The 22,968-nt window shown below is 30.3% G+C and overlaps 1 protein-coding gene across 4 annotated transcripts in view; it reads right to left on the reverse strand.

The window, feature by feature from the left end:
• The window catches only part of LOC118193734 (NF-X1-type zinc finger protein NFXL1-like), a 139,829-nt gene that overhangs the window by 69,425 nt on the left and 47,436 nt on the right, over nucleotides 1–22,968 (reverse strand). For 2 of the 4 annotated variants that reach the window (XM_085809611.1, XM_085809609.1), the window contains exons 2-8: nucleotides 22,178–22,306; nucleotides 19,465–19,617; nucleotides 19,129–19,238; nucleotides 12,850–12,980; nucleotides 11,819–11,997; nucleotides 2,642–2,803; nucleotides 802–1,133 (exon numbers count right to left, since the gene is read on the reverse strand). In XM_085809611.1, coding sequence (XP_085665737.1) covers nucleotides 802–1,133; nucleotides 2,642–2,803; nucleotides 11,819–11,997; nucleotides 12,850–12,980; nucleotides 19,129–19,238; nucleotides 19,465–19,617; nucleotides 22,178–22,235 — 1,125 coding nt within the window. In that variant the 5' untranslated portion in view covers nucleotides 22,236–22,306. Of the gene's footprint in view, nucleotides 1–801; nucleotides 1,134–2,641; nucleotides 2,804–11,818; nucleotides 11,998–12,849; nucleotides 12,981–19,128; nucleotides 19,239–19,464; nucleotides 19,621–22,177; nucleotides 22,307–22,968 lie in introns of all 4 variants that reach the window. The other 2 variants (XM_085809610.1, XM_085809608.1) reach the window with 1 other exon arrangement.

A 22,968-nucleotide genomic window follows, 5' to 3' on the forward strand; every position in this document is an offset into this window, starting at 1 on the left:
TACAAAGACAACAGATATACTTCAAAAGTTGCTGTTACATTCCTGAAAAAAAATTAAGACACGTATGGGCATTGCATAAAGGCATGTATGGGCACCTTTCCAGCACATTTCTGTTGAAAATCTCCCAGCATTTAGAACTTTTGACCCACTGAAAAAAGCTTTTCTAAAAGCAGACACATCACTATTGACGAACTCTGAAACGGAACTGAAGTGGAATGGAAAGCAAAAACCCTCAAAATTTTGCATGAAGCCTTGTATCATGAAAATCAACACAGAATAACAGTCCAGAAAAAAATGCCATGGCATCAAGCATTTAAACAATATATTTTTACATTTCAAATAATAATTAAATGGTCAAAACTCTTCAAAAAATTTGTTAACAATTTCAGTATTCCGTACAATGGTTTAAAAGTAGTTGACATACAGAACTTTGTGAAAAAACTAACAAAAGCATGATTTAATGTTAAAACACAGCCATCCAGTAAATGCAACTGACACAACTTTATTATTAAAAAAAAAAAAAAGTCAAACACTATGATATACAAGGAGCTATATGATAAGACATGCTGAGGCAAAGGAAAATAATACTATGGAAAGGAATACTATGCGTGAGGCTGAAACCATAAAATATTTTCACATGAGATAAAATAATTAGGATGTTTTAACAATATCCATTCTGAGAATAATATTTGATAAAATGAAATAAATGTAAATTTTAATTTACACCTTTTAAATCATGACTAATCAAAATCAATTTATTAACATCCTAAATAAGTACAATAGTTTTTCAAAGTATCTTACTTTTTCACAGGGGCCAAAATGACATCTCTGAGTGCAACGATGTAACTCGCATTCCAAAAGCTTATTGCATGTGTCTCCACAAGGAATAATGTTATCAGTGCAAGGTAATGACGACATTTTTTTTCCACATGGGCATGGCCTTGGACCCGAATTAGGACATCCCAAACAAGGTCCTTTGTGGCAAACAGTTTCACAGTAATGATTTCCACATTTCAGAAGTTTACCACACACTTTTTCACATTTCCAATCTGGATCATTACAAGGCATGAGTTTTGTTTCTTTGCCACACTGACATTTCTGTTTGCTCTGCTTTTTACAAGGAGGACATGCACCTAAAATGCAAATAATTATAAAGAATACAAATGTTGGAACAGCTCATTTCATTTGTTAGGACTTACTTTATGGAAATGTACGCGTATAAAAAGAGATAAAAACTCAAGATAACTGAGTTTAAGATATTTTTGAACCATTTTAATAATATAAAAGTTCTTGTGTTTCCCTTCACTATAAGCAAAATATTACACACTTTAATATTATGCAAATGTATGAAAACACTACTCTGCTGAGTATTTCATAATATGCAATTTTATGTTTTACTGAATGACATCTCGGCTTCTCAAATTTCACTCTTTTAGGATTTTAAGAACATTTAGTCAAAAGTTAATTCAGGCTTACACACAAACTATTAACTTCATTCAGTTTGCTCCCTTAGATACTTCATACAAAACAAATTAGTTACAGACTAACATACAAATCATCACAAATCACTAAAATATATCTATGTCTTATGCAAGCCCTTAGACAATTAACAAAAACCACTACACCAGTTATTCAACTAACAGAAGTTACAGAGCAAAAAATACAGATTAATGTACAACCATATGCATATTGCATCCTTTCAGGTTAAAAATTCAGTGTGTTACAATGACTCAATAATTTTAAAAGGGGAATGAAATTTTAATTACTCTACCTAGTGGTATATAGGAAATGACCAGGCAGATGACTTCATCAGGCTGATTCTGACTTTACTCAGCTGTTCTATCTTGTTCACTTTTTTAGAGTTACGCAAAATTTATTAGTCCATCTATATATATTGGCAAAACCTCTAAAGAATTTGTTAGGAAGATATCCTGGAGTTCCTTCTTACAGGCTCCATTTTCCCATAACCTACCTAGAGCTGCAAGTATGGTTAACTTTTGTCTAAGTATTGGCCATGACTATTTACAAAAACATCATCGTATGCACTTGCACACTCAACAACCTGTCCATTTTGTGTTTTGACAGACATGACTAAGCAACGAATTCTAATACATTTTGCCTTCATACTAATACATTAATTCTTCTTTGCATAAAAACCTCTATGTTATTAGAGTATACGTATTGTAAATGTGTTACACTATTCATATCTTTGAAGACACTTGATGGGTGAGATGATTCTGTAAATATAAAATCAAAATTTCTTTGAGACCTTCTCAGTCAAAATATTTCAATTATTAAAATATTCACCACACTTTAACAAATTAATTGCAAAAATTTTTCATTTTACACATAAATTTTAGCTGCTTTGTTTAATACGAAACAACTGACCTCCAAAACAAAAAATCACATAAAATGTAATACCCCCCCCCAAAAGATTCATTTTATGATTTTCCTTCTCGAGTATCCTGCAGATTATGCACATATAGCAATTGAGCTCACTGTATTGTACCTAAGTATAATAAGCAGAGAATAATTCTGCAATGGACGTTCACTTCTAGTTTGCTTAGAGACTGGCTAGGTAATACAGACTTTGGCTAAACCAAGGTCTGGCCCTTAAAATTGTAGTTTTAAAATTACTTACCTTGGTGACAAAGCTCATCACATAAATGTAATTTGCAGGATAAAATTTTGCCACACGTTTTCCCACAAGACCATTCTTTATTACTACATCTTCTGGAAACAGTATTGCTTTTCCCACAGCAACAAGATACGAGAACAGTTTTGGGGCATGGTGGACATGGACCTAGGAAATACATCAAGACTGAAATATTTAGAAGACATTAAAACTACAGAATTTTGAGAAGGATTCAGTTTCCATTTGTAACCCTGAATAAATAATTCAAGTTTTCCTGAACATAAACTAAATATTCCTAAAAAACATACATTCTTTTTCAAGTGTATACAACTATACATAAAGTCTTGTTAAACCCTACACTACAAAGGTTGGAAAAGTTTTGTGGTTACTAATGTATCATAAATTATACAATGCATGACAATTATTCACATAAATTGCACATAAAAAGTTAGTAAACTAAAATGAATTTATTGCTAGAAACCGGCACATTTTGATACAGAACAAAGTCCAAGATCCAAACTCATCGGAACTTCCGCAATTCCGGATTTGGGATTCTTCTGGATAATAGATCATCAGTTTAAATCCAGTAAGATGGCATACAAAATAACAAAATTAAAAATGTGAAATAATGAAGTATTTATAATCCAAAGGGTATCAAAATTTAGGAAAAAAAAGCTTAATATTTATTTGTTTACTTCAATAAACATTTCTTACAAGTTGTTTAAGTTGCTTCGTTTTTTGTCCTAATACTTTCTCTTTAATTCTATACACAGACATCATTTCTTGTTCAGTTATAAAGTTCAATTGTTGAAGACCTGCAATTGCTGTGTCTAGAATTTCAAACAAATTGTCAATCAAAATTTTTTCGTTTTCAGAAACCTCTCTGTAACTTTTTTCACTATAGATAGTGGTATTTTCTGGATCTAGGACCATGCTACAGATTTTGCCATCCATTGATTGCTTGATGATTGAGGAGCATTGTCATCACAACGAAAAACTTTTTATATCATCTTCATTTATTACTGCTTCTCCACATTTCTATACAAAATCCGTTAATTGGAAAATTTCATCTTTTGTTTGCAACATTTGAAAACCGATTTGCTATCATAAAATTTAGCTATCGTTCACCTATATATATTAGGCTATGTATCATGAGATTGGCAACTAAAGACAAGTTGTTCTGCTAAATTTTATCTTACTTCTATCAAGCACCAGACTATTAAGCCTGAATTGTATTAGTTATTTATTATGCTTAGGATTATTCGTTGCACATGCTTAAGGCTTATCTGTGTCCTGAATAAATAAATTCCCATATATATATATAGGTTTATTGAGGGCCGGCGCTAGAAATCTTACTGCAAGATGCAGTCTCTGCAGGTCATGAATTCTGCTACTAAGTGCCTCCCTTTATCCTCCCTAAATTCTGTTGCTCAGTGCGGCTATACAAGATCTGGCGCTCGTTCTAGATTTATGTGAATAACAAATCAGTTATTCTTAATTCAAATAGCACTAAATGTTATCTTTTGGCCTATGAGTATCAATAACAAAATCTATTTTTAGCATATGGAAAGAAATTTTTGTTAAATTTTTCCTGTCAACATTTCTTAATGCATTTAACTTAAATCTGTAATCATCGCCAAGTGTAATGTCAAAAAAAAAAAAAAAAAAAAAAAAAAGGTTACCATACTCTTTGTTATACAATTACTAATATTAAAAAAATATATATATGTTTATGTGTCTCTACGTAAGTCATTACTCAATTTGTCATGTTTTGATAAGCATGCATTGATGAAAGGAAAGTATAATAAATAATGATTTGCCAGGTTGGCGTCAGATAATTGATTTATCTATGTGGAATGTTTGGGTTTGAGATGTATGCCAAGCAGATACACAGCAATGGAGCCAAATTACTGATCATACAAATTTATGATAAAATGGTTGTTTCTTCAATAACAAGGTATTTTATTTAGTGTCGAAGTGAAATTAAGAATCGAGACTCTCCAGATGTTTTATTATGCGCGGAGGTGGGATCAAATGTGCATGTGTAAAGCTGAGATTTTTGTTAAAATTTGTCTTGTCAATATTTCTTAGTGCATTTAACTTAAACCTGTAATCATTGCAAAGCGGAATTCAACATAATAGGTTACCATAATCTTTGTACTAATATATTAAAAAAATTGTTTGGGCATCAACTGCATGAGTCAATACTCAAGTTGTCATCTGTTCATAAATATATGGTGATGAAAGCGAAGTATAATACAGGGTTGGCCAAACTTCATGTCAGTAAGAGCCGAGCGTTTGAAATCAGGAATGTTTGAGAGCAGCATCTAGATTTTTCTAAAAGCCAGTTCATATTAGATCATTATAGAAGTAGAGGAGGGGATTTTAAATAGAAAGAAAACCCTGATAACTTTGTCAAAAGAGTCTAAACTAATTAATTACTTCCTTTTGGACACTGAATAGTTTTAGTTCACCATATTTCATACATATATTTTATATGCACTAGCCGCACAAATTGCCTGCGAGAGCCGTATCAGGCTCGCTGGCCGCACTTTGGCCACCCCTGATATAATAAATAATGATTCGCCAGGTTGGCATCAGGGATATAAAATATTAGTAGGAGTAAAATCAATGGTGTATCTATGTAGTATGTTTCGGTCTAAGATGTACGCTAAGCAGATACGTAGCTACGGAGCCAAATTATTGATCATACAAATTTATGCTAAAATGATTGATTCTTCAATAAAGAGGTATTTTAGTTATTGCCAAAGTTAAATTAAGAATTGGGACTCTCTATATGTCTTATAATGCATGGAGAGAATCAAATAAGCATACGCAAAACACACAAAAAAAAAAAATAAATAAAATTTAAAAAGTTGGTGTCTTTGAGGTCTGGATTTTAGATCACTCCAGATATTGGATGTCTGAATCTCGGACTTTGCACTGTATAATGAAATATTTGGAATAGTTAAACAAGAGAAGAGAAACAAGCCATGGTAAAACATAAAATTAGGCAAATCAATAATCTTGTGTTTCTCATAGACTTTAGTTAAAACTATGAACTTTAAAGGAAAGCAGGTACAGGTCCCTCTTCATCAGGAGAAAAGAAATCTGCAATTAAGAGTAAGCCATGGAGGTATTAATACTTAAAAGGTGTAAAGCAAATGAGAAGCTAGCAAGTCTGTCTACAGAAATAGTAACGAAAACTGAAAAATTAAATTAATAGAATTTTAAAAGGGTTAGGAAGGATTGAACTGGAATAAAAGTCATGAACCAAATAAAATAAATCTTTGTGGGAGTGAAAAGCTTCAAGAAAATCCAATTCATCAACTGAAGAAGCTCTTTGGCTACTTTTTGCAGACTCAAAATCAAAATTGTAATTAAATTTCCAACTATGATTAGCTTTCAAAGACTTATTAATCTCACCTTTTTGAACATATTCATGTTCCTTGATGTGAAACTTTAAGGCTCTTTTAGTTGGCTGATATATCGCAAATTACACTGACAAGATATGCTATAAATTGTCTAAGAATTAAAGTCAAAAATGGAATATTTAAGAATCAAATGATGTATTTTATTGATCGGTGAGAAAATAACTTTAAAATTCAACTTCTGGAGAATCCATGCAAATTTGGTACTGAGCGAAGCATGAAATGAAAGAACAACAAGGTTATAAATGCCATTTCTAATAGTGGAATGTATTGTTGGTTTGAGATTGGCATATAAATGATATTCTCTGCAGAATTATCTACTTCTAATAAAAACACGTTATAATATCATATAAAAAGAAAACTTTATTAGAAAAGTAGGCATAAGAAACCTTACTGCATTCCACAAAACCATAACAAACTCTCTAGATGCCAGATACATCTTTTAACTTATTCTGTTTTCAATTTAATATCAATGTTGCCAAAATATTAAAACTTAAAATTATACTTTATAAACAAATACTATCATGTATTCCTTGATGGGAGGAGAAAAAAAAATTTAAAGGGTCTATCAATGACCATGGGAGGAAATCCTCTGTCAGTGGCAACTGATCTCAAATAATTGAGTTCATTAGCAAGCAAAGATTTCAAGGGACAAATTTTAAGAGTGAAAAACACATAACAGTAAAAAGAAACCATTCTTGGCTTAGCTAGGTGACATGATTTAGCATAGAGAGGCCAAGGAAAAAAAAAAAAAAAAAAGTTTAAAGTAAGCCACAATACTGAAATCAAATTCATTGCAGATTATAAGATATCAAGGAAAAAAAATTTAAGATTCAGTTTCAAAATTGAACTGGATGGCTGATCAATCGCATTTACAATGGATAAAATCTAAAACAAATTTTTATCATCGTCAAAAAGTGAGCAGTCAAAGAAGCACTAAAATGTCTTGAAATTGGTCTTCCAGAATTCCATTTCACACATATTGAAACTAGTTATTCAGTTAATTTCTCTTACTAAAGATTATTTCAATCAAACCCACTTTGTTTTCCAGGACAAGTATTATAGCTAAATTAAACAATTAGCTATAGGTAATACCCTCAGTCCTGTACTTGCTGACATTTACATGCACTATTTTGTGATCAAATTATTTCAGAAACTATCTTTTCGTCTCTAGATTTGCTATATAGATAACATTTTTGCACTTTCTGATGCCTCCCCAAGCTAAACCATGTCATCCAGCTAAGCAAGAAATGGCTTCTTTTCACTGTTATGTATTTTGCAACTCTTAAAGTTTGTTCCTTGGAATCTTTGCTTGCTAATGAACTTAAATACGTGAAATCAGTTGTCACTAGTGGATTTTTCTCCCACGCTCCATAATAATGCATTTAAAAAATTTTAATCTTGCCATCGAAGAAGACATTCCACTGTTAGGAAAAACATTTATAACTTTGTCGTTCTTCCATTTTATCTCATTCTCAATTACAAATCTGCACAGATTCTCCAGAAGTTCAATTTTCAATTAATTTTCTCACCTATGAATAAAATCTATGGTTTGATTCTTAAAGACTCCATTTCTGACTTTAATTTTTAGGGAATTTATAGCATATCTTGGCAGTAAGGCTTGAGATATATCAGGCAAACTAAAACAGTGTTAAAAGTTTCACATCAATGAATACAAATCTTATATAGAAAAAGAGGAAACTACTAAGTATTTCATAGTTAATTACACTTGAAAATTTAATTGCAATTTTGACTTTGGATCCCTAAAAATTATCAAAAAGGCTTCTTTAGTTGGTAAATGAGATTTCCTTGAAGCTTTTTGCATCTTTTGATTTATCTTGTTTGGTTAATGACTTTAATTTAAATCCAGACCTTCCCAACCCTTTTAAAAATCCAATAACTCAGTTGTTCAATTTTCATTGCTATTTCAGAAGACAGATGGCACTATCTTCTCATTTGCTTTACTCCTTTTGGGTATAAATACCCATGTTGCATACCCTTTATTGCAGAATTGTTTGCTCCTGATTTAAAGGGACCTGTACCTCTTTGGCCTCAAAATCTATGCCAAACACAAGATCACTGCTTTGCCTAATTTTAAGATGATAACAACTGAAGTTTAAAAAAATTCACATTCCATTATAGTGAGATGCAAAAATATGCAATGTAAAGAATGGACTTGTAAAGTTTACGAAGATTTGGAGGCAGGATTAAAAACTCACCCCTATGATTTGAAATCATCATAAAGCATATTAAATCTAATTTCTACTCAATAATTACATATATTTAAAAGATCTGAATAAAATTCAAATGACTGAATTGAATAAAAATTGCTATTACTTTCAAGAATAAACTTTTAAAATTGGTGTAAGTATTACAATGTTAAAAAAATTAAAACAGAGTACTTTAGAAATATTTAAAATTAGGAAAATTTAAATTGGACTGCTTTCATAAAACTGTAGATGTCACCAAAATAAGGTAAAAAGCTGCCATTCTGAAAACACCAAAACCATTTACAATGTGCTCTCATCCTAGTACAAATTTTGATTCTCTACACCATCTCACTTATTCAAGTTGATTTATATTTCGTCACATTTTCAAAAAATCTAAATTACCCTCACATGTTCAGTACAAACCTTCTGGTTCTGCTTCATTCTCTCATCATCATTTCACTCTCATACTTTTTTTAAATCAAGCATTTCTTTACATTTATTATTTGGCATATAAAATACAAAACAGTGTTTTTTATAAATATATTTTGTAGTTTTTCTCAATTTAATCAATGATGTCATCCCACAGTATTCTTCTACAATTTTTTTTAATGAGCTAAGAAATTTAAAAACATTTTCAGATAACTATCTACAACCTTGAGGAAATTTAAACTATTAAATCTAAATGCTTAAAAAATCAGTACATATGCACCACATTTTTTAATACGTATTTGAATTTTCTTGTTATTTTCATCAAAGCAGTTGGTAAATGACATACAGCTGATTCGCTAAGCATGATATTTTCTTTCTACGAAACTGAAGAAATTTCTATTCTCAAAAACTAATTAAGTGAATAAATAATGAAATTGAGAAGAATGTTTATAAACGTGGAAATTTCAGCAAAGTAGATATAACTAGATTATTTTTACGGTGGTCTGAAACTCAAGTTAAAACATGAAATTCTTTTCTAGCCAACAAATGGATTTCAATAATTAAATCATCCATTACAAATTTAAATTATACTGATTAAGGCAAATTAACTCAGTAGCCGTATATGGGGATGAATGCCCTTGTGCAGAACTTTTTTTAAAGAGAAACTGGCTCGAATCCACGTAAAAAACAAAGAAAATTTCCATGCCACCAGCTGTTTGCTGGGATTAGAACCCAGATCAAACTAAATAGCAGGGTGTAGCAACTTTAATGCTCTGTGACTAGTGGGTCATCACAGATTAACGATTCAGAATTAATGGCAAAAACTGCTCCGTGAAGGCATCAGCTAATGAAATAAAAGGCTGAGAACATGATAAATATTTTGCTTAATAGTTCAGTATTTACTGAAGTGCAGTGAAATCATGTAATAGTAAATCAAAGCCAAATTTTTGAATTTTTCTTAAACAGACATAAGGCATGTCACTACAAATAGAACTTTGAATACCTCTCGTCAAATTGTACTCTGCATCTGCAAGATGTTTTTCTGTTAGATTTTTTTTAATAAGTGCTTTAATCTGCTTTCAGTACTGTGTTCCTGCTGTATTTATGTGTCTTCGATCTCCTCAGGTGGCATGCTTTCCTAAGTACAGTTCTTATTTACATTCCTCTACTGCAAAGTTTGTAAATAAGTTTTGAGACACCCAGTAGATTGCAAAAGGTAATTAAACCATAGTGAAGAAACAAGGTCATTAAAAATTTAATGGACTACTGCCTTGAATGGTAATTTTATTAGCACAGTTTGTTCATTTTGCCTATCTTCAACACTTTTATTTTTTTCAGTATTTTTAAGGAAATGTTCCTATGATGCATGTATATTTCTTATACAGCTTCACTCTACCATGTAATTAACACAAAAAGCTCTGATTTAAAATATTGATTATTTCTTAAGGAATTATGTAGCTTTAATTACACAGGAGCTGAACTGCAGTGGAGGTTTTAAGTAATTCTAAACCAGAAAATAAGCAAAGCCCCCACTTCATATACTTCTTAATATAGATGAAATTAATTTCAGAGATTCTTGATATAGATTAAATTAATTTCAGGTTCATTTTAATTTAACTAAAGGATTACTAAAAATGGGAGAGAAGAAAGTTTGCAGGAAATGTCCTCACAGAAAACTAAAAAGATTTTTGTTGCATCATGTAAATCATTCAGACATAATGTTATAAAAGCAATATGCTTCCACACATCACTTCAGTTTAAACTATTTTTGAATTTTAGCAGTTTAACTGACCTTTTGTATTAATTTTGCATAGTACAATGATGAAATAATCATATTTAATATCTTATACATCCAAGTATGATCAGACTTGAACTAAGTCAAGTGATCAGATCCAAGTATGATATGACTTCTTTTGCTTTGGATCTTCCATATTAGGAAACACATCATTGAGATGGAAAACTACTATTCAGTTCATTTCAAATGTCTAGGCTTAGATGTTTCTCCAAAGATGTGAACTAAAATCACACCAAATCATTGGATGTTTTGAAGATCAGACACAGCATTATAGCCCTATATAAAATGTAACATAATTAAGAGTATTAAAGGCATAACCTGGAAAGAAAGGTATGAATAAACTATAAAATGCAGTCAACTACTTTACATTAAAAATAAACATGTAAAGCTTTGCATCTTAAAATCGTTTCGGCTTTATACCAGTAAATAAGCAAGAATTGTATTATTTGAATTACTGTAATATACACAAGCACTGTCTGCTGAAGAGGAGAGATACCTTTGTGACAGACTTTTAAAGGGATATTACACTGACACACATGAAAAACCACAAACACTCCCACAACACCAGCTTATTCACCAGGATCTGAACCTGGGTTGAACTAACAGCAGTATAGTAAAATGATTCAAAAATAGTAGTTCAATGGTCAAACTAACACCATGCTACCAGTGTTGAGTGATTTCACCACTATTGGGCAAATAGATGGGGGAGAAAAGAGAAACAGTATTTGATGTATTCATTTTTAGTGAAAATTCAGCTATATGACAAAGAATAAATGAAACGCAGAACTGAGAATAGGTTACTCCAATGTCAAATCGGAAGAATGATTAAAAGAACTTTGTACAAATCAAATAAAGAAACAGAACAAATTTTACTAAAAAATACATTTTTATGCGATATAAAACTAAAATTTGAACATGTAAGTTTGTTTCAAGTTTATGCATGTTTACAGTTTATCACCAAAACATTAGACTAAACAATTATAACAATCACTAAGAAGAATACTTCATTAAACAAAAACCTGTCTGATTTTAAAATACAGAAATAAGCTAAAAAAATTAAGATTTAAATGAATTTTACATATTACACTTTTGTAAAATACATAGAGCAATCTAAATTCAACCCTTTAATATAAATGCAAGAGCACAATATTAATAGTTTAAAGAACACTTTTACCTTGACAACATAACAAACAGCAAAAAAAAAAAATTTTTTTAAAGGGTAAGAACACAATGGTATAAGGTTAATTTTTACCAGCATGGTTTAACAAATAGCAAAAAAGAAAAGGTAAGAATACAATGATATAAAGTTTAATTTTACCTGGATGACATAACAAACAGCAAGTATGACCACAGTCTGGTTCTAGTTTTTTATCACACGAGTTTCCGCAAGAATGAGGGACATTCCATACATCATATGATGGATTTTCAATCTTCCCACAAAAACAAAAGCATTTTGTAGGCCTTTCTTCACTGGAATATTGACTTCTGCATTTTGGGCTGCAAATGTTAAACACAGTGCTGGGGTTAAAATTACTATTTAAAATATTTCTATGCCAAGTTATACTTGCAGTATGAAACACTTTTTATAATTTATGAAATGGAATGAAAAACACAATATACAGATTCAAAAGAATACAAAGGAAATTAAATGCAAAATTTAATAAATCACTTTAAGAATAGAAGATATCTATACCACAAGCTCTTAGCAATAATTAAAAATTCCAAAAGCCAAACTTTAAATTAGTGAAAGCAAAGGCACTTAAATTAAATTATTAAATAATTGCCTTTAAATTACAGAAACACAATTTGAAGAATATTAAAAATGGAATAAATAAAGTACAATCAGTTACAGCTACCAATAAGAATTCTTTTTGCTTCTGAAGAGGAGAGGCTTGCGTCTGATTGCCCTCAAAATTGATAATTTTACTCAAAATTAAAGTCAAATTATGTTTTCCTTTGCTTAATTTTAAATGTTAAAGCTGGTTTGAATGCTTGGAATTTTGCATTTAGCAAATTTCTTAAGGCACCTAGCCTGTAAGTGTTCACTTAATTATTCAAAACTTTAATATTGCAATGCAGACGTTAACAAAAACTTTAATGAAAATAATAATGGCTTTAGACCCTGGGAAAAAAAATCTCCACTTTTAGTATAATAGGAAAATGCAGTTTTACTTTTAGCATAATAAGAAACTTACTAATAGAATACACACTTTTAGTATAATAAGAAAATAGTTTTAGGACAAAATACATAGTTTATATTTCACAGTACTTTCTGCTCCTTGCAGCTTTTTCCATGTTTATGTTTCAGCAAATTGAGATATGTTTTAAAACTCAACTTTACATACTTACCAGCACCACTTCAAGTATTTTATATCTTGATCCCTTTCAGAGTTTGCTGATAAATTAAACAAGCTATCTTTAGCCCATTTTTGAATACAAGACAGGTGAAGCATACAAAAGCAATGTCGACATGACCATATCTATAAAAAAAAAAAAAAAAAAAAAAGTAAAAATAAAAAATCTGAAAGATTTCAGATTTTAAATTACATCCAAAGGGACTTTTTTTAACGTTTTGTGTGTTACCTTTATTTATTAAATACCATGTTCTTTGCAGTTAAACCATAAAATTCAGTTCAACAGCAATTTCTCAAAATAATTTTAAAATGAGCATATCTTTAAAATTTCCGATACACAGTTTCGTGCACTGGAGATAAAATGCCCCCCCCAATAGAGTGTTGCCATTGCTCGCTTTTAAATCATTGAGTTTGTTAATCAAAAATTCATTGAAGTTTTACAAAATATGAAATCGATAATAAAACAAATTCCAAATTTCAAATTTGGGCTTTCAGATGCCCATATTCACAGAAGGATTACGTCATTAAAAATTTGATGGATCTAGGTACCGTTGTTTTATCACAATGCGAGAAACATAGATACATTTATGCAGATTCTTGATTATTTAATTTCTTCAAATATAATACATGGCGACAGTATTTGGTGGCAACAATTTGAAAAGTGATACAGCCTTTTAAAGTTTTCAATGCAAAATCGCAAAATGAAAATGACAGTCCCTCAGGGAAAAAGCCTCTTTGGACTAACAATATTACAGAATGAAATATATATTTAAATTGCTCTAAATTAACTAGTATTTCCTTATTTTTATGGGCTTTGTTTTTTTTAACGTCACCATGGATAGTGTTAAATCATTATCAATGGCAGTCATAACAAGATTTATTTACCTAGTTCACTTATATGAGAACAGCTGTGTGTTGCTGCACGTTTATGTATTTCCTTCTTTCATAAATATGCTAACAATTTTTGATTTACTGATGACTGAGGAAGAATGGTATATTCTTCCAAGAATAAGGCATTTTACCCCACATTTGTCTGTATATGCAAAAACGGCCACAGAGTAAAACTATATATCAGCAGTGGCCAGCTTCATGCCAGTACGAATCGCATTTCGGAATTCAAGAAATTTTGAGAGCCACAATTTTTTATCGTATTTATGTATATAATATGATTACATATTTGCTCTACATTTAGCAAACTTTGTTCCAATGATATAGAAATTCAAACCTACTTAAGACAGAACTTAAAATTCTCTTTTTTCAGACAAAAACATAAGCATTTTATTCTGCAACCTCCAGATTTATAATTGTTGACTAGTTTTAGCAGAGATAAATGGAAATCAAAAGAAGAAATTATAATGGTTTTTGCAAGTATTATAATGTAAAAGGCTTTCACTGAAATGGAAAATAAAGCACTAATTTGGAAAACAGATCTAGAAGTTTTCCCATAATTCAAATACACCTCTTTGGAAAGAAAATAAATGAAACATGACAGTGCAGACTATGATGAAATTGCTAGTCCAGAAAAAGGTTAGTTTCTCTGTTTATCTGAATATGCAAACTTATGAAGGCTATAAGCTTAAGGGGATAGATGCCTTTGTTAAGAACTTTCTAAGCAAAATTACTTTGTACACGGGAAAGGAAAATTGCTTTAAAAATAAGCTAAGTGTTTTACTGGGGTTTCATGCAAAATAAATTTAATTTTTTCCACAAGTAACACCAGGGCAACACACTAACATCAAATTTTAAAAAGTGATTTAATTGTTTAAATACAGATTGGATATTCAGTTATAGTTCATTTCTTCTAAGCATAGGACAGATTCTCAGATCCTGTGGATTTCCAAAACTCAAATTTTAGTGCCCTTTTTATCATTTGAATCTTAACTTTAACACTGTTTTTTACTCAGAGCTTTGGAAAGATTAATTTTACTGATGCTTAGTAAAAGCATTTACTAAAAAAGGAGGATGAATCCTTAGAATCACTTTGTGACGAACCTGAGCACTACACTCTCCCAATATGTTATCCAACAAAATCTGCCATAATTCTCAAGAAACTAAGTTGTGCTTTCTTGAAAATTCTCAAAACTGTAGAATCCTTTCAATAATTCTGGATATAGGTAACTCACTATAAATAGATTTTAAGGTTTCTAACAACTCGTGACGTGGCATATAAATATTGCATCTTAAACATAATTCCATCTACCATTTCGAACTATTCAGCCATGGTTGCTCAATTTTGAATTCTTAATTAAAATCTGAGGTATTACTCAATCAGTTTGATAATTATGTTGAGAAAATGAACCTCAAGATTCAAGAGTTCAATTACTGTCTTCATTAATTGAATTTTATTTGCATCCTTTTTAATATGTGCCTTAAAAATGAATTATTAAATTTGCTTTCTGTTAAAAGTCAATTTTAAATTCAGCCTTAACTAACAATTAGTAATACGTAAAATGCTTTCTTTTTCCCCCCTTTTCCTTCTTATTATTTGAAAGGATTCAAGTTGCCCGAAACTGAAGATTTACGTGAAGATACTGCAATAGAATCAATCTTACAGTGCATTGTATGAAAATGTCACTTAACTACTTACTTTCAAAGAAAATCTGTCAGACATACAAGATAATCAAAAGCCAGGAAAACATGAGAAATATTGACTGACAATGACAGGTCTTTAGTGTGATAACACTTATAATGGGCTAGAAAGGTAGAGTATTATCCAGCAGCAAGCAAACAAATATTTCAATAATTTCCAGCATCAATAAACCATATTTGGAGAAAAGCTTAGTATAAAGGGAATGTTTGTGCCCCATGGGTTCTTACTTTTTCATGCAACTTTATTAAAACAATAATTTAACAATAAAAGAAAAAATATTTGTATTTAAAAAAATTAATAAAAGAAAAACTATATGTATTGAATAATCTGATAAAACATTGATTAGAAATCAACGAATCAGATGTGAAATCACCGTCAATCCAGTGGGGGGAAAAACCATCTTTCTCCCTACATGAAAAATTTTGATATGCACAGTCACAGATCAAGTAAATGATGACCTCTGCATAGGATTACCAAGGAATCATTACAAAAGATAGTGTTCTAGCTGAAAAAATGAGACAGCAAAATATGGTGCAAAAATTGTGCAGAATAATGTATGAAAAACACCCAACTTGCTTATACTTATGGATGGACATTTTCATTGCTAATCCACATCCATACATGGGCAAGTTGTGACAGATGTATTGACCAAATATGGTCTCATTCATCATAAAGTCTATTCAGGAGTCCCCAAACATCAAATACTTCCCCAATTTACAGAGCTGGAAGCATTATAAAGCACGTGCTTAGGGCCTCAAGAAAAGGGAGAACTACAACTAGGGACTCAAAGAAAGGGGACATCAAAAAAATTTCCCATTCCCAGTTTGACCATGGAATGTATGGTATAGCTAAACCAAGAACCAGAGAGAATGAAAGAGGGAAAACCCATGTAAATCTATATGGAGGCCCCAAAATCTTTCAAATGCTTAGGGCTTCTAAAGAGTTAATCTAGCCATGCCAGTCTGAAACATACCAAACAGTAAGCCATATCTTTCCTTCTTTTAAGAGGACCTCTAAGTCTTCTTGAAAGATTCAGCAATTGCCAAAGTCATTCGACGAACAAAAAAATCGAGTACCCTACATGGAATACCAAATCTTCCAAAACATAGAACTAAATAGAAAGACTGTAAGGAGAAAGAAACTGCTTGAAATAATATAAAACCTGTTAGAGTAAAGAAAAAAATTAAAAGTACATTATATTTAGATAACTTCCATTTGTGTCCTTTGTGCTGTCCCAATAGCTATTATTTGCTCTAAATATAAAATGGCCAATACATAAATTCACAGAAACAATGTTATTTGCCTTTCGTTCATAATATTTCTAATTACTGATATGTAAGCATTTTGAAATCAATTAAATTACTACCCACACAATATAATTGAAGAAATTAAATTACTAATTGATAAAGAGTTTCATTGCATAACTTTTGTTTCAAAAAAGTCAACAATATTTCAGACATAAGACTAGTATTTGCTGTAGGTGAATCTCATTTAAGAGGTCAAAGAACTTCATGTAGCTTGTAAGCTGCAGTTAAGGTGCACAGACAGCCAAATGTGGCTCATAAGCCCCAATTTAGAAGTGCAAGATAAAAAGGTGGAAGTGAAAAAAAAGTGCATGTTCTGACAACTGGTTCAGTGGCTATAGAATTGTGCTATCACAATACTATTTGTGATAGCACTGCAATTTATTTACTTTTAGGAAATGATGTTGAAGAAGAAATGATGTTGATTTAGTGGTGTGAGAAACAGTTCAACCTTTGCAAATATGACTTCTGACTCGAACAGTTTTAAAGGAACTTTTTTTCCTACATTTAATCCAAAAATCAAATAAGCAAACAGGTGGCCCTTGGGGTGAGGGAACCTGAAATGGACAAAAGTCTATTCATTCAGTGAAAAAGAAATGCCAGAAGGGTTCTCCCACAACAGTTGACATCTTGCAAGTTACGCAAAGAAACTGATAAGCATTTTCTTGTTCAAGTTCTGAATAGAGAGGTAGCCACGCTCACACAAAAATTATAGTTTACGTAATGAAGGACTGACAATTTATCCAGACTTTTAGTCAGCAAACAAAACACAGAAACTGAAAAAAAAGCAAGATAAGCACATTCCATTTTGTTCCATTTCCAGAAATGGCTGCTCATACACAAAATGCTGAAAGTGTGCAGCTCTACACTGTGTAGCCACATGAAATAAAAAGCAATGAGCTACACATTGAGTCCTAGCTTGCAGAATTCATATCCTTAAAAGGTAAAAACCTCAAAAGAAAAAATGCTTTTAGTACTATATTAAAAGCAATCACAGACACATGACACAGGATCTGCATGTGAGAAGTAAATATGAGTTTGCACTAATCTTGGTGCTATCATGATTGGGGCCATAAAGCTAAGAAAGTACCAATTAATTATGAAAATATTAATCTGGTTAATTTTGATATACTTTAAAATTTTTCAAAACACAAAGCTGTGAAACTTTACATATTTTGTTATTTATCACAAGAACTTAAAAAAAAACTTTTTTGTATATTACAGATAAAACTTCATTATTTCTGGATAAAAAAAAGGTTTTTCTTTTACATTAAAAATTTTTATAAAAATAAATGATCATTTTGGTACTTTTTTGCAAATGTTTCGTTTTAATTTTGATTAGATCTCATAGAAACCAGCACCAATCAAATAATTTTATGAAGACATACCAGTCTTCTAGAAACATTAGATTGCATAACGTCATCAAAATATAAGGTTATTATTTTACTTGTATAAATATGCATTTTTTAAATGTAGCAAGAATGCAACGTCAGTTCAAAGCAGTGTCTTTGTGAGTATATACAGATTTTCATAGAAAATAGTACTTTCTTTTACAGATTCTGCAAAACAACTGCTCCAAAATAACCAATATCCTAGATAACTGTTTTTAACATTAAATGAAACATTATAATTTATGAAGAACTGGATAAAACCGAAAGACTGATTAAAATTCGTCTCTGCTTACATATCTGAAATGCCAGTTCATGCCATATGAGGTTGTATTCAAAACATGTATCTACATAAACAGATGATACCTCATTTTTGTAGACATTTATGCAGAATGTTTCTCAAATCTCATTCGTTTCAAGTACAAAGTTAGGTGATATGTGTTCCTATAAGAAGTACCTATATCATTTCGATATATATTTTCAAAGGCATTGACTTATTTTGGGCTATTTGCAAATGTTGTAACAGTAGTGCAATCATTAATGGGTTAAAAACTGCAATGCAAAATAACTTACTCATTTTTTTTATTCTTGTAAGATTTAACTGCAGTTTCAGAACATAATTTTTAATTTATAATTTTTTTTGTTTTACAAAAAAGTTGCACAGATATAGTGTGATGCATTCTTTGATGTGTAATTTATTTTATAAGTTCATTTTATGTAAATAGGCACATAATTATGTAACTATGTATTTTATGATACAAAGATAATATTTTATTATCTTTCATGATAAAAAGATATTCACAATAAAAAGATATCATTTATATATTATATAAATTAAATTCTTAGAAATCATGCATAGAAAGTTAAGGTATGACATGCTGTTTTAATACATGACTATATTTTTAACTTCTAAATATTTCATAAAAAATATTAACATTTTACAGAAACTTTCTTATATGAAAAGGGTTTTATAATTTAATAATTTAATTTACCTTATCATTTCTTTTGACTGATTCAATGCATATCAGACAGACCACTGCTCCAGATGTTAATATATCTTGTAAAAATTCTCTTGTTTTTTTAAGATTAAGATTTTCATCCACTATCCAAAGAAGAGTACAAATTAAGATTGTTTCAAAACTAGAATTCTTCAAAAAGGTTTAAATAACTTAGATTAAAGATAGAAGATTTTAAGCAATTCAAAATTTTTCATTGTAAGACAAGTAAAAACATACATAATTTTTTTTTCAAAAAATTGCTTTTAACATACTGTAATTGTTATAGTGGAATTTCATGAGAACAAAAGGAGATAAAAATTGTGCATTTACCACTATAATGGGAGAAAGTATTTTCTATGATAGCTGAATCATCTAGTTCATCTTCAGAAGAGGAAGAATCCGAAAGTAAATTGCTGTCAAGAAACTTTGCAGCATTCTTTTTCATCATTTCACATGCTTCTTCAAAACGCAGACTTCGTTGAACTTCTTGAGAAAAAGTAAATTTAAATAAGTAAAATGAAAAATAAGCATTATAATAGCAAAGAGAATAAAGCATAACTCTTTAATTTTTACATTTCCTACTTCGAATAACAATTTTTTTTCCCTTAAGTTTTATTAAAGGAATATTTTTTCTTAATCGTGTATTATTTCTTTGTCCCTATTTAACAAAACATTTATTACACTTTAGCCTACCAAGAATATTGTTAAACATCTGGGCACATAACTAACATCAGAACATCTATTTCATAAAAAATTTTGGCACATTAGTCTAAAAGTAGAACACCTTAGCAACAAAATTATTAAAGAATTTTTTCTACAATTTATTAAATGTTAATCTAATAAAAGTACATTATTAGTAGCATTATAAGTTAGATCTTCTAAGGCACAAATCCACCTCTTACCAACTATTTTAGTTAGGAACATAATACTCGTATATGTAACTGACTACAATGCAGAGGTAAGAAATTTTTTAAATTTGCACAGACAATAAGTGGGAAAAAATGAAGAAAGAGAAAAAAAGAAGGAGAAAAAATTAATGGTTAGATTTGGAAAATATGAACTATTTTAGCTCAGCAGACAATTTTTTATTGGCTAATTGCAAGTAGTTTGCCATTGAATACATTTTAGGCAGAAAGTATTTGAAGTTCATGCGAGGACATTATCAAGCTATGATTTTAAATTGAGATTAAATCAAGAATAATGCTTTCAACATCTACAGTTAGCATTTGGAAATGAAGGTCCATCTCAAGCTACTGTATTCAGATGGTTTACAGAATTTCACAAAGGTTGCAGCTTTCTTAAAGATGAACATCAGGGAGGCCGCTGTCAGCAGTAATCCCTGAAAATGTGTCTGCCATATGGAAAATGTTAACTGATGATAATTGCTGCACCTATCAAATGATACAGAAGGACCTTAACACTGGATTTCCTACAATACGTAAAATTATTCATGAAAAATTCCATACGAAAAAACTAATTTGCCGTGGAGTTCCCCATAACTTACCTGAGCACCAAAAAGAGGTGTGTGTTGGAATAAGTAAAGAAACCCTTAAATTACTTAAAGATGCTGGCCACTACATTATTTCTAAAATTGTAACTTGTATTGGAAGAACAGAGGGCAGTCATAGCTAACTCGTACACCAGTAAGTGTTTTCCAAAAATTTTTCAAGAAATGAATGTTCAAGCTCCACCATGACAATGCATCATCTCCTTCAGCATGATTGACAGTTTAGTTTCTTGAACAAAAACACATCAAAATGAAAGAAAATCCATCCTATTCACCCAATCTAGCTATGTGTGACTTTTGGCTATTTTTTAATCTAAAAAAGAACTTATGCAGATGTGGTTTTCATTCCAAACATAAGATATATATAAATATAAATAAATTTTTTTCATCGATTCCAAGAAATGAATGGCTTGAGGCATTTAATCTTCGGAAAATTCACCTACAGAAGTGCACTGATGTCGGAGGAGACTACTTTGAACACTCCTAAACTTTCATAAATTTGAAAACCTATACGTATCTAAAAAATTCCACAACCCTTGCATTAAGCAAATACAAGCCATCAGCATTTGTTTAAAACAAAACAAAACTGATTTCTTTTTAGAACACAGCTGTGTTCACACATACCCAGGCTTGCAGGCATGTGAACACAGCTGTGTTCTTTCATGCCTGCAAGCCTGGGCATTTTCAGGAAAAACAAGATACAAATGGCCATTCTCATCAGTATTAAAAGTTTGATGCCCTCACATTGTGCTCACTTTTAAAGCTTAGTGAGAAAAAACTACATTTATTTCACATCAGATTTATGTAGCCAGCACATGCTCTTCTATTAAATGTCTGTATTAACAACGTACAGTATTTTTAATGCACCAATCATCTAGCCTATTTCTGAAATTTTTGGCTCAATATGCTTCATAAACCTTTTTTTCAACAGATTTTAACTTATTTAATAACAACACAGGATGTATGTACACTGTATGTTGAAGGAATATTATGACTTGTGCAGGGAAAGACACATATCACCTCTTCTAGCTGGCTAATCAACAAAATTTTATTTTGAATTTTTATGTCTCAAAGGGATTCTATAAAATATATTCCAAGCTGAATTTATTTCCAATATTGCACATGCCAGATTTATAACCAACAATATACTAATATGCCTTTTTTTAAAACAGGATGGTCTTTTTCTGAAATGACATCTATATTTTTCTTTTATTGATCAATTCTTTCAAATTTTATATGGATCATATCAATATCTTTGCAGTTATTTGTGTTTCAATTCTGCTGCTACGTTTTAGTAATGAAATTTAAGTTTTTAATCACTATAAAAAATTATACAAGCAATTTTTTTTTTAATTCTTTCTTATGTTAACACAAGCATTACATCAAACTGCACAAATTTAGTATTCAGGTGAATAAATGAATGATAAGAAATGGAACAAATTGCACAATATGAAATTAATGACATACTATATATATAAGCTCTTCAAATGTAGCAATAAATTATCTTTATAAAAAAAAAAAATCTAGGCAATATACCACCATCTCTTCCAGCATTTTCTTGGTTTCTTGATCTATTTGACTTGCTTGACTTCATGTTTGCAAGAACTTTCAAATCTAAATTTTTCTTATAAAGACTTTCTAGTGAGAACTGCAGATCCTTAAGTTCTATTAAAAAGAGAGTTTAAAATTTAAAAAGATACTTTATGACTGCATAAAATATAAACTATCTGAATATTTTTAAAAAGGATAATAAATTTCCTAAATTAAATATTAATCAAATAACAAACCCTAACTAGACGTATTTTAAATATTAATGCAAACAAAAAAATTCAGTAAAACCTATCTTCAACAGTCAGTTAGTATTTGCATTTATGAGTTCCACCTCATTAGTTTGCAGATATTAAAAATCATTTGCGCTAATGCAGTATACTTATAAGTAGGTCTAATATTAGTAACACTGTAGTGGACATGAGATATCCGAGTTAAAAATGCAATTAAATACATTTATAAGTATCACTAAGACAGAAACTTGGAATAAACTTAAAAATTTGCATAAAAAATTAAAAGTTCTATAAAGATAGAAAAATTCATGGTAGGGCATACATATACTGGCTTTAAATTTTCCAACAACTGTAAACAGTTTCTATTAAATGCTATCAAAATAAGGCTACACTGTCATAAGTTTAAACATGGAAAGAGAAAAAAATCAAGTTACCAAAATTTTTAACAAATAAAAATCTTTAGTATTCAACATAGATATGAGTAGATAGATACATATTTAACATAGGGACAAAAATTTATTACTGTAGCCAATCCATTAATATAAA

Source organism: Stegodyphus dumicola, chromosome X2, assembly GCF_044657685.1.
Source record: "Stegodyphus dumicola isolate Sdum_Otavi_A_Nest chromosome X2, ASM4465768v1".
In the NCBI taxonomy this organism is placed as follows: domain Eukaryota; kingdom Metazoa; phylum Arthropoda; class Arachnida; order Araneae; family Eresidae; genus Stegodyphus; species Stegodyphus dumicola.